This window comes from Pundamilia nyererei, unplaced genomic scaffold, assembly GCF_000239375.1.
Source record: "Pundamilia nyererei isolate P.nyererei 1_Seehausen unplaced genomic scaffold, PunNye1.0 scaffold01124, whole genome shotgun sequence".
Lineage (NCBI taxonomy): Eukaryota > Metazoa > Chordata > Actinopteri > Cichliformes > Cichlidae > Pundamilia > Pundamilia nyererei.
This window is the reverse complement of record NW_005188525.1, coordinates 4695-20077: the sequence shown is the minus strand read 5'-3', so window position 1 is coordinate 20077 and position 15383 is coordinate 4695. Positions and strand designations below refer to the sequence as shown.

The following is a 15383-nucleotide window of genomic DNA, read 5'->3' as shown; positions in this document are numbered from 1 at the left end:
TGTATATATATATATATATACACATATATATATATATATACACACACATGTATATATATGTATATGTAGTCAAACGCAGATCCACTGAGCTCTCAACACAGACAGCATCGTCAGAAGAAAAGTTGATAAAATAAATTAAAAATTCTATATATATCTCAGTGAGATGCTTGGCAACAAGATGAACAGCCACAAGGAGCAGTACTCTCAATGGAGAAGGAGACCACAAGAAGGCCAAGATCCCTCCAGCACGGAGGGAAGTTATCCAACTGTCGGAGCTGCAGGAAGGTGTAATGAAAAAGGTGCCTAAGAAGTACAGCAAGCTGTCCATACCTGAGAAAATGGCAAGCAAAGACTCACAGCCTTGGCCAGACACTACAAGAGGTATACCAGAGAAACAGAAGTCAGGAGAATAAACAATCCTAGGTGTACTCTCAGTGGCAGGGGAACAATGTGAGAACAACACCACCAAGACTGGAGATGGAGAAATACTGGAGGAGAATATGGCTACAATGTAGCTTGCCATTGCCAGTGTGTGAATGTGTGTGTGAATGGGTGAATGACTGAATGTAGTGTAAAGCGCTTTGGGGTCCTTAGGGACTGAGTAAAGCGCTATACAAATGCAGGCCATTTACCATCACAAAGATGGCCACAACTGACCGCGTGCTCAGTGAATATCTCAGGCAACCCAAGAAAGAGATGCAAAAGGAGGAAGGGCAAACCCCTGCACGGTATGTATCACCATATGTATCAGTAGATAGAGGAAGTTGCTGACATCCAGAAATCCTACCAGTGGCTTGGACAAAGCTGGACTGAAAGACAGCAGAGGCACTAATCATGGCAGCACAGGAACAAGCTCTTAGCACAACAGCACATAACAGCAGGGTGCAAGGCAGGGCATACATGGAATGCCATAACCAAGTGGCTGGCATAGTATAAAGAAACATCTGTGTCCAGTATAGCTTGGAAGTCCCGAGGTCAAAATGGGATACGCCTCCTAGAGTGGTGGAGATTGACCAAGCTAAGATCCTGTGTGACTTCCAGATACAGACGGACAAAATCTTGGTGGCCAACCAATTGGATATAGTAGTGGTAAACAAGCAGAAGAAGATGGCCGTAGTGATAGATGTAGAATTACCAAATGACAGTAACATCAGAAAGAAGGAACACGAGAAGATGGAGAAATACCAGGGGCTAAGAGAGACGCTGAAGAAAATGTGGAGGGTGAAGGTAACGGTGCTCCCAGTGGTAATCAGAGTATTGAGTGCAGTGACCCCCAAGCTAGGCAAGTAGCTCCAGCAGATCCCAGGAACAACAGGAATGAGATCTCTGTCCAGAAGAGAACAATCCTAGGAAGAGCAAAGATACTGTGGGGGACCATCAAGCGGAATTTTATTTCTTTCATTTTTAGTCTTCTTTTGCACTGAGAGGAACTGAACCTTAATGACGTTGTTAAATGTTTCATTGGTCCAATGACAATAAATATCTACTGTCAGGTCACTTTTTAATATTATTCTCACCGTGAGGAAAGGATGTTTGGTGTTCTGTAACACTCGGCTCTCTGTAACCGTGTGGGCCACTTCATCCTGCCAGCAAACACAATTATCATTACAAACACAAAAAACATTTTTAAAAATAGTAAAACGTTACCTAAAGCAAGAACAAACAGAGACTGAGAAGGACAGTCCGTTTGACATAATCTTTGTTTTAATGCCTTAACTTGTATCAAAGCTAAAATACAACAATGTAGCTGATATATATTACAGTCTGATTTTATTCAGCCACTTTGTTACCTAAAGATGGTCAGAGGACAGCGCGCACTGCTGACACAACGAAGTCACAAATGATGCTCGATGTTTTCATTTACCTCATATTTAGATAAGAACATATTTTTATGGAGTTATGTAAAAGAAAATACACCTACCTTCAAGTTTTATGTATCAAGACTGTATATAGAAAAAAAATCTCTAGTCCTCACCAAGTTCTAAACTAATTTAAAATCTGGGACAAACAACCTTAAAATGAACAACACATGACATATTTTACTGTATCATTTTTTGCACAACTTCATTTAAAATGTTGCTTTACTTCACTGAAGTTGCAGGAATTCATTCATGCACAGATCTCTGAGGGTCCCACCACACCATTTCAATCAGGTTGAGTTCTTGATAATGGTCCACTGCAACACCTTTAATCTTTTCTCTGAGTTATTTTGCTCTAGATTTACGTGTGTGCTTGGTATCTTTGTCCTGTCGCAAGACCCAATGGTGCCAATTGTCAGACAGATGGCCTAAAATATGACTCTAGACCAGCGGTCCCCAACCTTTTTTGCGCCACGGACCGGTTTATGCCCGACATTATTTTCACGGACCGGCCTTTAAGGTGTCGCGGATAAATACAACAAAATAAAACTAGTACCGGTACCGAAAAAAAAGAAGATTTATTCATAACACACCTGAAAAGACCCAGGAAAACCGAGTTAACGATAAAAACGATAACATAATAATGCTGAAAACCAATAAAAACCCTGAAAACCATACATGAAAAATGAATGGAAACAGCAAAACAGCATAATTGGTTAATTGGTGATTCTAAATTGTGAATGTGAGTTTGAATAGCTGTCTTTCTCTATGTGTTAACCCTGGACAGGCTGGTGACCTGTTCAGGGTGCACCCTGCCTCTCACACTAGGACAGCTCCAGCCCCCCGCCTCCGCAACACTGAATTGGATTAATGAAAAAGTATGGATGGATGAATAAAAACAACAATTGTTATGTGGTGGTCAGTATTAGGGTTGGGTTTAAAAAAAAAAATTTCAGCAGATTGATATTGATATCGATTCATTAAATCCTGAATCTATTTTTAAATATAAATGTATTTTGCCAAAATCGCCAGAATCTCAGCTTAAAGCTCACAAAACTATTTCAAGAACCACCAAACAGCTAAAACAGCAAATGAGAGCAGATACACGGATTCCACAAAAAGATGTAAACAGAAAGCGCAGATTGTTCACCTGATGGCACGTATAAAGATGGTGCTGAAAGCCGACACATCACAGATTCTGATGCTGAAGGTTTTGTCACTCTCTGACCGGAATTCACTGAACCCGCAACAAAAGAAAATCCAAACTATGCTTAACGTTTGATAAACATTATCATTAATTCCCTCTTACATTTGCGGTTTTGCTTCCACCACAGTGGGTGCAGTGGTTCAGGGGGCAGTGCCAGAGGAGGTTGCCCAACACAGCCTATTTAAGCAGCATGCCAGGACCCAGAAGGGAAGAGAAATTTGGAGGGCTGGTGACAGTTGTTCTGCGTCTTGTGCAGGTTGATGGTTTCTGAGTTAGAAACAATCTAATGGCAAGAAAGGATTCAACATCTGCAGCTGTGATGCTGGCGACAGCCTCATTGCTTCTGGACAGATAAGCTAGTGAGATTTCAACAAGATAACATTACTCTGATAGTTATTAAAAAAAAACAAACCCATACCCACTAGACATACACTCAACACACACCTGAACAAAAGAAACTGAAAAGAACTAGGACCTGTAACAACTTGGGTATATGGACTGACAAAAAAAGGACTGCTGAACACCTTTATTGCTGTAATATTGAACAAATGTGTTTTATTGTTTGTGCTTTCACTCCTGAGTCGATACCTCAAGCAAATAGGCCAACATATCTATGTTCAGTCTTTCTTCTTTCTTTGTTTCAGTTTTATCAGTAGCATTTTCTGCTTTGGTTTTACTGCCGTAACTACAAGATAACTGCAGACCACTCAGAAATCCTAAGACAAGGGTTGTGTAGCTCTATCCTGCAACTATTGTAACTTGCCCTTTTCAGTGCAGTCAATTACTCCTCTGCATGTTTGGCTACTTTTTCTGCCGCACTGTAGCATCAATATAAGGGTTCACCAATGGCAGCAAATTTCTGAAGGGAGATTGCTGAAACTATTGGATTGAACATGTGGTTTGTATAGCTCAGTGCTCTGATAGGATTACAGGGTTTCAAAAGGTCTCTTAAGTTAGGTATTGCCTAACCACTGAAAAGTAAGCAGTTTTAAACTGGATCTGAAATTAACTGAAAGCTAGTGTAAGGAGGCCAGTACAGGTGTAATGTGTTCACACCATTTCTTTCCTGTCAAAAGGCAACCTGCTACATTTTGAGCAGCTTGTAGGTGACGAAGTCAGAACTGATCAGAGCCAATTATAAAGAGTTATAATAGTTTTCACAAGTAGTAATAAAAGCATGAATTACTCTCTAAAAGTAATGTGCCGTAAGGTAGGCCTTCACCTTACTGAGGAGCCACAGCTAAAAGAAACTTGTCTTAACAACAGAGCTAATCTGTTTATGAAATTTTAAAGCACTGCTAAAAAGCGACCACATGCTGTATGGCTGAGAGCAGCCGGCCAGGTTCAAGTCCAAGCCGCAGCCCTTTCTTCCTTTTGCTTTCCTATCAATTCACTGTACCTATCAAAGTAAAATCCAAAAAAGGCCAAAAATTAAATAGAATTATAAATTTGTTAAGATTAAGAGTAAAGTAATAATCTCGATTTACAAGCACAGAATCATCGAAAGCTGATGCAAACAAAGATGCTGTTAAAGAACTTATCATGTGCACAATCGGACCAGACACAGACTGAGTCAGAAAGTTTCAATAAGATCAATAAATTCTTTGACCAAGAGTCTGGATTCATAATGGACATGAATATTAAAATCACTGACAATCAGGAACTGATCATAATTCAATGAGCAGTGTCTTTCATAACTAATGACAAAAATATTTTAGTCAAGCCCTATAAACACTAATTTTCAAAATGAGCCAATAAACATTATACTAGAAAACAGGAAGCCAATGTTGATGCTGTGCCACACTCCTGTCTTCACACACATTTCGCAGCATTCATCTGTTAAAGTAGGACAAGTCTTGCAGCAGCAAAATGGCAGAAATATATCAATTACAACTGCATCAATTATGTCAATACACACACTTACCTTGGCTATTATCACCATTTTGCGCAGTATTTTCATGGCATAATGTACTCCAGTTGTCTTTTCTTTGACAAGAATCACCTTCCCAAAGGTACCCTTTCCAAGCAGCTTCAGATATTCAAAGTCACTCATTGTCTGTAAAATATACAACTCATTCATTGTGGAAGTGTGTGTACATTTTTTTTAATTAAACAAAATAATCTTTTAAAGTTACGTACATTTAGAAGTAAAATATATTATGCTGTTCGTTTGACATGAAATGAAAAGTTTCGTTCTTTGCATCCTTGTTCCTTATGTCCTAATGCAAATAGCAGACTGCACATAAAAATATTCACCTAATCACTGTGACATAAAAGCTCAGCCTTGGTTTGAAACCACACCAGTAATGAGCAAGCAGTGGCTCTGACTGTGAAACGGAGGACCTCTACACTAAATGGCTAATGACTTATCAATCACAAAGAATAAACACCTGAATAGACTGACTAGATTTCTCTCTTACTCTAATAACATTTAAAATGAACTTAACTAACAAATACGACCATAAAATTTTCAGGAAAGTATTTATTGAGGTTATACAGCAAGCAGACATGCCAAGGGGCCACTTTCCCCCACACTTGAACACTACAAGATGTCTTTTTGCTACCACTGCAGTCCCAATGAATGCTGGCATTGGGTTTACTTTCCAATTCTAAGGATAGTAATTCTGAGGAAGCCAGAGACAATTACATGTTTGTATGATGTAAGAAATATCCTTTCACAAATCTATACTGATATTCCTGTTTGCACAACATATTGCTTCCCTGATAGAGTTTATGTGAGACCAACTGAAACTGGCCTGACTTACAGTAAGTAGCAGTTTTTATCAGCTCAAAGCTGTATCAGCTAATTCTCTCACCACTTTGGTGCAGCTCTTGGATATAACTGCCTCCATCTCCACCAGGCTGCTTTCGTTTGGTGAGCTGAGAACATCCATTGGTTCCTCTTCCCCCTGTTCCTGCATTTTCAGACTGTTCGCTACATACTGGATTGCCCTTATCCACCCCTCTCTGAAATGTAAAAAATATCACAAATTGCCACTCGGCTATCCAATCCGTAAAACTGTGAAGAGTATGAAATCACTGTATCATATACATCAATACTGGAGAATTTGGCGTGACTTAGTAATTGTCAATTTAAAAAAAACATTAGATGGAGTCGAAGTATTCTAAATGACAACTAATTAATAATGGATACAGGAAAATGCACATCACAGTACATAAAACACAAAAAGTGCATGCCAGGATTTGACAAGGATAGTAAGAAATGTGATTTACGGTTTTTACCTCTCTTCGTTGCTTTCTACATGAAAAGTACGTTCAATAACAGTGGTCCACTGCAGACAACGGATGACAAATGTATTAGGTCTGGGTCTTTCAGTCTTCATTAACTGGCATTCTGTAAAAAATACAATTATCATTCATATTTACTTGAAGGTGGTTAGAAGGGACCAGAACTGAAAAAACATACAGGGAGTCTTGAAAACTAAAAGGATCTGACATAAAGGACTCTTCAACATCTTAAAAGACTAACCTGCCACTGAGAAGTTGTTCAGTGGTGGGGAAGGTTGGTCATTTAAATCTGGTTTCTCTTTGTAACCGATGAAAGAGCCATCGCTCTTTAGGATAAAATACCTAGGCCTCCATGTTTTGATATATTCACCTGGATCAAAAATGACAAATTAAATCAACAGTGCAATTATACGATGAGTAGCTGGCAACAGACAACAGAAGTCAACAGTTTTCCCATCTTATAACACAATTTTATAACAATTTTCATGATCCATACCTCTTTTGTGAAGCCATCCCTCTCTCACTATACTGACTTCATTCATGGTAAGGGACTGCCCAGAGAGAGTCAGAAGGAGGAAAAGTAGATTCTTACTATGTTTAAGACTCAGTCACAGTGACAACAGCACCTACTGAATGAAATAAGCAGTGCAACAAAATGGTAAATGGCCTGCATTTGTATAGCGCTTTACTCAGTCCCTAAGGACCCCAAAGCGCTTTACACTACATTCAGTCATTCACCCATTCACACACTGACATTAAATATTTTCCATAGAAAAAAAGAAAAAAAAAATTAACATTCAGTCAACAGCTGACTAAAAAAAAAAAAATCTTAAAATGAAAGAAAACTCATTTAAGACCTGATAATATAATATCCAGATGAGAGTATCTGGATTTCATCAATACTGACTGCAGTCAGAGTATTGACTAAATTTAAAAAGCTTATTTAAGATATTTGTTAAATGTTTGCTGTCTTGATGTTGTAACAGACTATCAACTTTAGGATTAAACAATTTTATCTTAATTTACAGATTTAAAGCCTAAAGTCTCATATTTGCTTCACTGTCAAGCTGAATGATTTATATTGAAAAAGATGGGTGTTGGAAAAACATCAAAAAGACCGACCGATGATGCTGTATCCACTATATATTAGAATGGCTAGAAAGAAAGAAATACACTTCGTGTTCAAGTAATGGAAACCACACAATATTTAATAAGCTATTACAATATTTTCAAACTTGATAAGAAATTATTGCATATTCATTGTCTATTTATTCGCTAATCGTTTAATCATTTATGATTGTCTCGACAAGTTTCTGTAAATGTATACTATTACTCTGTTTTACTCGGAACATAAACTTACATGTCAAGGGGACGAAACCTTACACTTTATAGAAGTGATGGTGAGTAACATTTAAAATGGCATATCTTAGCCCGTTGCAGCTAACGTGAAGGCTCCACAGAATGAGCGTTGGCTCATACGCCGCCCAGCACTAATAAACCAATCCGGAATTTTAAGTATTATTTAAAAAAGGGAGTTTTGGCATATGACATGAATGCATAAGTCTACCGGATGTTAACGTACATTACTGTACAATTCCTGCAACGTGAGTGTGTGCGTTTATCGCTAGTTTTGCTGCAGAAGGATACCAGCGGCAGGTATCACATTTACAAACATCGCGCAACATTTTAAATGAAAGCACACTACAAAACTCGCAATTTGTAGTAATTCCAGCTAAACAACACATAATACCATTCTAATCCTACTCTCATTGTTTCTCGTCACTCGGCGGGGCAGTTAAGTTGGTTTGCAGTTAAATACTCACAGCAGATAATTTACTGTTAACATACAACGAAGTTTGAAAGCACACGTTACAAAAAGCTTTAAGTAAAGAAATGTATATACAGTTAATAACTTAACGTATTCACACTGAATCTATATTAACAGACAAGCGAACGTCAAACAACGATACTTGTCACTTGAGTAGTGTCAAAAGTCACTTTGCTACTTATAGCTTATTATCACATATTAGGTTCTTATTTTACAGCCAGTCATAGTAGTGCTTTCCATACTCGAGTTTTATGGGGCTTCACACCGAACTCTAATATTAGTAATGATTCCTTGAACTATAATAAATTCATTTTTATTTTTATTATTAGAAAAAAATATCTTACGTTAGCGATCATATGCCTTCTGGTAGGGTTGCTGAAAGAGCCCTGATAGCGATTATCAAATAGCAGTTCTACCTAGCTATGAGTTAAAAGTTTGTCAGCTAATCTTTTAACTTCATATATTTTTGCACAACTTAATTATGAAACCTAATTTAACGCACATCTCAGTGACTTTATCCCACACAGATTTCGTTTCAATGCAGCTTTCACAGTTTAGTTCCAGAACAGGCCATCCACCGAGGAAAACGCCGTGGAAGTTTCTTCTTCGTAGCTTAGGTCACATAGTGGTACCTCTTTACGCAAGTATCGCCCCCTGCAGGCAGCATGTGTGCTTGTTCTTTGTTTTGTTTTTTATGCCATTGTTCCCGGAAGTTAGTAACATACACTGGCCGCGCCATGAAGATATTGGAACACTAATGTTTGTGATGCTTTTTTGAAAAGCTAATAACTCAGAACATAAGTCTGTATGTTATAAGCAAATATAAATTAAATTAATTTGTATCTGAAAACATGTTAGTGGATCAGCCACCAATGATTTAGGGCTTTTTAACTAGGATAATACTGTGAGCAAAAACATACCCAGATACCCAGTAATACCTAATTCACTGTAAATTATGTTCTCTTAATGTTACTTTAGCCAACATAGTGAATTAGTTGTTGTTCATTTGATGGTGTTAGTGACATTATGAAATCCAGTTTTTCAGCCTGTTTAATCCACTGGGAGTGTGATCAAATTAATGCTGGACTATGTTCAGGGAAAGGCTATTTCTGTTATATATGGCTATAATTATAAATTCAGAGAGGATATTTGAGATTGGAAGTAAAAAGTCACCAAATTGTTTTTTGTTTGTTTGTTTGTTTGTGTATTTTCGCTTTTTCCTGTTGGCTGTTACCACCTGTATTTGGTTGCTTCTCAGCTGATAGAAAAATAAAAGTGAAAGTGAGGGACCCAACTGAGACTGGAAGTACAATAACATTTAAAATATGTCACAAGCTAAACGCTTAAAGTTTTCTACCACTGTATTAGGCGATTCAACACCAAATACAATATTAAAGATGCAAGCAGCAATAAGAGGGTCCTTGCACCCCGCTGCTTGTCCAGGCCAGCCTCAGTCAACTGTGCTGAGGTCAAGCACTCACGCAGTCATGTGGTTATTTTCAGTTCAGTACGTTAACTGGGTCTGGCATCATTTACCCTACTGAACACCATCTATGGCCACTAGGTGGCAATTGTCTAACCATATGTCACACTGCTGTATATCATGTGTGGAACCAACAGTTAAAATTTCATTTATATTGAATAATTATAACCTACTGGATAGTTCCCTGTTGCCACAAGTTAGCGCCATATGTGTGACACAATATTGACAAATACAATCTAAGTCGCTTGGAAAGAAACTGACTGGACTTCTTTAAGTTCCTTGAAGATGTTTCACCTCTCACCTGAGAAGTTTCTTCAGTTCTGAAAGCAACTGACCATCTTTGAACAGAGGGGGCAGCTTATGACACCAACTGGCTGCCACCTACAATGCAGTTTTAAGGTACCTTCCCAGGCACCCGAGTCCCCATTCACATCTTGTGAGCTCAATGGGTCACATAATAAGGTGGGGCAAGGTCTCAAAATGGTTTCACCTGAAACCTCTGCCGATAATCCTAAAATGTTGATTCTGCTCGTCTGGACACTATGCAAGGATGAACAGAATCCACTTTTTGGTATTTCACTACCTGGATGATTGAGCATGCATCAAGACTGTGCAGATAATGACCAACAGCCTTTTTTTTTTCTTTTTTTTTACATCTTCTTACATGTGGTGAGGCACATTATTATTGACTAATAGTGGGTCAATGACCCTCTTAAGAGACAGTGCTCACTAGGGGTTAATACTTTATTTACTAATGGTTAATCCATGAATTATAAAGTAGAAAAGATAAAGCAGAAAACATAAAAAATTTAACATTTTATATGGCCTTACTAAGCAAGACTATTCGTATACACCTATATAAATGACATACTAAGGAGGAACAATACTTTATGATTGAGTTTTAACTAATACTTCTTTAATGCTTAATAGTGTGTAGATATTATGTGACAATAAAAGTGATTTGATTTGATTTGATTTGATTTATAAAATGCCACCTAGCTTTTTAAATTTTTATTAACTTCTATTTTTTTTAATCAAGTGTATGTGACCTACATTATATTAAAAATATTATAAATTCCGTTTTTACCCAGTTTTAATGAAAAATCATACACAAAATTTGCTTGCTTGTCACAATTTTTATTATTTTTTAACAAGATAAGCTTTATTTTTTAAAGAGTACTTTATCAGATGACAATGGAAGAATATCAAAAATAATGTTTTCACATCTGAAAGGTATCATAGTTCTACGTGGGGTCATATGGAGTTTTTCCTGGTATACCCTGAAATGTACATACATGTAAATAACTTCACTTGCGCAATGTTGTGTAATTTTAGACATTCAACAACAGCTGCTGGAATTTCCTGGAATGGAACTCCCCAAAGTTCTATTCTTTTCTATTCTATTCTATTCTATTCTATTCTATTCTATTCTATTCTATTAAAAAGTCAAATTTCTAACCCATTTTCAAGAATGTAAGTTAACATGTGCTGAAATGTATATCCTTGGAGCTACAAAACCAGTAGTGTGCACTACTAATTTTGCAAGGACTTGAAATTGTTTGATGGTAAAAGTGTCAACAACCTGTCTGAGCAGATTACTGTTACCTGCCACTGATAAAAATGCCTGGGCATGTCATTCATATGTCTGTTGATGAATATTACATGAAACACTAAAATTTACAACTCCTAGAAAATAATTGGAATTCAATTCTGATTTCCATAACTAAGCAAGACATCGGGGAAAAATAATGATAATAATATTTTATTTGAAAATGTGTTCATGTTCATAGTCTTAGGACTGATCAGACCTTAAAGTCCATTGCATGAAAACAAATTAAACAATGTAAAATAAAATAATTTCGCCAAGTAAAGCACTGTGAGCACTGCAAGATAAGCATCCATTTTTTTCCCTTTTGATCAGTTCTTCAGTCTTCATCCTTGAGCTGTGACCTTTGTAGCTCCTGCATCAGAGCTAGAAAAACAGAGCAATATTCTGGTATAACACAAGATCACAACATACTGTATATGAGTAGTTTCTACATGTATGCCCTAGGTTCCTCTGACATAGTTCCTCTAGGTTCATCTGACATATGGATAGTATATACGTTAGAACTCACCTGTGATAATTTCGTCCTTTACTTTGTAGAGTTCCTTTTTTATTTCTTCAAGGATTTCCTTCAAATGCAGACAGAGTATGACATTTTGCATAAAAGAAGTACATTTTGTTTTAATAAAGAGCCTTAAAACTTTCTGTGTACAATAGTACAAATCTGGAAACAATGTTAGAAGCTTTGCAACTATGATTTAAGGTTCTTTAGATGAAATGACTTTATAATGCAAGTCCTGGGAAAAACAAGCAGAGGCTTAGAACACATATTTTACATACTGAATAGCTTCTCTTGTTTCAAAGGAACTAAAATAGATTTATGTCATCACAGAAAGTTATACTATTTACTAAGGAGTTGTAGGATATTGGTGTGTATTTATATAAAGATGGAGGAACAAACCTGTTTAAATTTTTCCATATCACTATCATTTCCTGTACCATCTGAGTTCTTCTTCACCACCTTCATCCTACAAAAGAAAGATACTTTATTACACTGAAGCAAACACAATCAAACAGGTCATATTTTAGGCCAAACACTTACTTTTATCTTCATGTACGTGTTCCAATAATGTTTCTTTCTTTTAAATTAGTTTGGAGTGCTATGCTACAGAAAGTGGAACACTCACTGAATCAGTTGAGCAGGATAGTGGCAGCATGTCACACTCAATGTGTTTTTCAAAGCAGAAGCAAATAATCACTAATAATTTGGAATTTTATGTGGAAATCTCTAAAACTAAATGGAAGCAAGTTTGAGGCCACCACACTGAAAATATTAATATTTTAAATTAATTATTAAAATATCACATTTTTATATTATTATTATTATTATGTGGGGATGATGCAGATGGCATGCTTGAGGCAACTGTTGTTGTGATATGGTGCTATACAATTGAAATGAATTGTTCTGTCAGACATCAGGTGTCTGTGCTGGCCAAGCCTGTTCTTGTAACAGGCAGTCAGCTAAGATCCCTTTTGCCTAAAATAATACAGATTTTAAAAAATTGACATGTTTGTTGTTAATATTCAGCAAATATGAAAGTTGTATAAAAGTCCTATATGCTTTTGTGTCACTTTGCATTAAAGTACAAACAATTTTAATGCCTGTATAATACATATATTAAAATAATAAAGTAAGTTTTAATATCTAAGTTAAATAAGTGCATAGACAAGCAGACTAATTATTTGCATTGACAAATATTAATGAGTTCATAAAACTATGGCTGGGTGTAGCTCTCTGGTGTGCCTTTCACTTAATGTTTGCAGTTTTGCGATTACAACAGAGTAAGCTATTTGTACAGTCATGCTCACAGCTCTGCTGGTTATCTGTGGGAACATGTGGTTAAAAACAAAGCATTATCTTCATCTCAAACATGAGCTGGCCAGGGGAAGCAACACACTTTGTTTCAGGCAGAAACAATAAAAGCAGTTGATAGTTAATCTTATGACAGTAAGACAAAGTAGAAAATAGAAATGCCGCACACACCAACAAACAAATAAGTATCTCTTTCAGATTGGAATAGATCTTCATTGAATGCATATCATCTTAGAAGAGAACCTATGTAGTAGGCAGAGTCAGGGGGGAGACTAGTACCTGGACACTGGAGTAGTGGCAGAGTTTGAACTTGGGCTTGAGTCTTTTTGATTGGTGGTTAAGGATTTGGCTCTGTTGCAAAGAATACAGATGTTTTAGGAAAGTTGTTGATTGCTGAATTGCTGTGAATGGCTCAAAATAGGCTGTTGTTTAGTATATAATGTATGGATCAGTTGTAAAGTGAAAGTCTGAACCAGTCTCTTACCTTGGCATGGTGGCAGATTTTTCCTTGGATTGATTGATTTCTGGTGGGGAATTGTTGTATTTATTATTGCATTTCATGTTAATATCCTCAAATTAAATGTTCTTGTTTCTTTCACAAAAAGTCTATGTACAATGCTGGCTGTAGTGTAAAGAGAGGCATTTATCTTTCTTTATCTACACAGCTGTGATTACTCACCCGCTACACCTGAGGATTTCGATACAGAGGACTCAGAATCCTCCTGTAGTTACGTATAAAGATAATTACAGTTATAATTCAATATTTAAATCTTATTAAATCTACAAATACTACAGACCCATAAAAAAATCTTATGGGTCTTCTTGAGAGCATGGGGCTTACATTGTGAGATTCTTCCTTTTTTACAGCTGGCTTATCAGCAGCTTTTCGCCTATTAAAAAAAGAAATCCATTACAATACAAACAATGAGATCCTCCATATCAGACTATCACAAGTATTTCTAAGATGTATATCTCTCGATTATGACTTGCCTTCTTGCAAGGATGGCACTCATTTCTCCCATTAGATCACCTCCTCCACTTCCACCAGATGAGGACTGTGGTTTCGGGGCTGGGGCTGCTGAACCTCCCTCATCCTTAACACAAAAAAATGCACATCACTGTGTTTAAAGCCGTTTGGTCCAATGAATAGTTCCTTTTGAAAAACATAAAACTAAATACAAATAGTAAAATGTGTGTGTGCATCAGGGTTTTAGAGAACACAAATACATAAATGGACTGATATAGCACTTTTCTACTCTCCCGAAGTACTCAAAGTGCTCTATACAACAACACACTCCAATGGACGCATGGGAGAGCAACTTTGGGTTAGTATCGTGCACAAGGATACTTGGCATGCAGACTGGAGGAGCCATGGCTCAAACCACTGAACTTCCAATCAATACAACACAAACCTGTTCTACCTCCTGAGCTACAGCCACCCCGTATATGTATATGCATATATGTATTTGCTCATACCTTTACTGTTTTGCGCAATTTGGCTCCTGCTAGAGCTGCAGCCAGATCATTTCCACTGCCACCTCCACCTCCTCCACTGCCTCCTGCAACCGGTGGGGGTGGAGGTGCAGGTGGAACCATACCTCCAGATGGAGGTGGTGGAGGTGCAGGTGGGCATCCCCCAGAAGGAGGTGGGGGTGGACCTGGAGGTGGTGGGGGTGCTGGTGGGGCAGGTGAAGTAGCTGGTGGGGCAGGAGGGGCAGGAGGTGCTGATACAGTGGCCTGGCGTTCTCGCTCCAGACGTTCTTTCTCTTGCTGTTCCTGCTTCTGACGTTCGAGTCTAGACGAAGATAGACAGATAAATTAGAGCTAAGTGCTGCTGTTTGTATAAAAACCTCAACAGGTATAATACATGTGTTTATATTTCACTGAAAATCCATCCTTTATATTGTGTGTGGAGGTTCATAGTCGTGCAAATCGTGGTCGTTTTAAGAGGTTAGAAAAAGAAAGGAACTTGATTTCTTTAAGTTTCTGAGTATGCTTCACCTCCCATCCCAGGGTTCCAGAAACAAAAGACAAACAAAAGAATTGCAGGTATTTAACAAGTAGTGGTGTCCCCTCTGGAGGTGGTTGTTGACCTAATACAGATCATTTGAGTCAAAAAAGGCATAGGCCATTACCATCAGAAGGGGACAAGGGTGAAACCTCTGTGAGACCCACCCTATCATGTGACCTATTAAGGTCAACTGAGGCAAGGTGTAAGTTGCAGTTGAAGTGCCTGAGAACTACAATATCAGTTCCTCATAGCTGGTGTTGAAAGCAACCACCTCTTTTCAATTGTAGTTGTTTGTTATGGACATGGATGGGAGGAACACTTTTCAAG

General features: G+C 37.6%; 2 protein-coding genes across 3 annotated transcripts; both read right to left on the bottom strand.

The window, feature by feature from the left end:
• Nucleotides 1–1135: 1135 nt before the first annotated feature.
• LOC102199074 (RAC-beta serine/threonine-protein kinase-like) lies at nt 1136–8638 on the bottom strand (the record flags this gene model as incomplete). Its single annotated transcript, XM_005755266.1, has 8 exons — nt 8488–8638; nt 6812–6866; nt 6557–6685; nt 6310–6421; nt 5883–6033; nt 4991–5122; nt 1518–1583; nt 1136–1346 (listed from the first exon to the last, which is right to left on the bottom strand). Coding segments are annotated over exons 1-8 (868 nt in total), but the record flags the coding sequence as incomplete, so codon positions are not given.
• A 2117-nt stretch (nt 8639–10755) lies between these two features.
• On the bottom strand, nt 10756–15176 carry LOC102198616 (vasodilator-stimulated phosphoprotein-like). 2 transcript variants are annotated; one of them, XM_005755264.1, is made up of 9 exons: nt 14522–15176; nt 14036–14139; nt 13887–13935; nt 13725–13767; nt 13530–13569; nt 13325–13396; nt 12134–12200; nt 11744–11801; nt 10756–11598 (listed from the first exon to the last, which is right to left on the bottom strand). In XM_005755264.1, the coding sequence occupies exons 1-9, from the start codon at nt 14639–14641 to the stop codon at nt 11552–11554; spliced, it is 600 nt and encodes a 199-aa protein (XP_005755321.1). In that variant the 5' UTR covers nt 14642–15176; the 3' UTR covers nt 10756–11551. The 2 variants fall into 2 exon arrangements, with proteins under 2 accessions (XP_005755321.1, XP_005755322.1); XM_005755265.1 differs by lacking the exon at nt 13325–13396.
• Between the last annotated feature and the right edge of the window lie 207 nt (nt 15177–15383).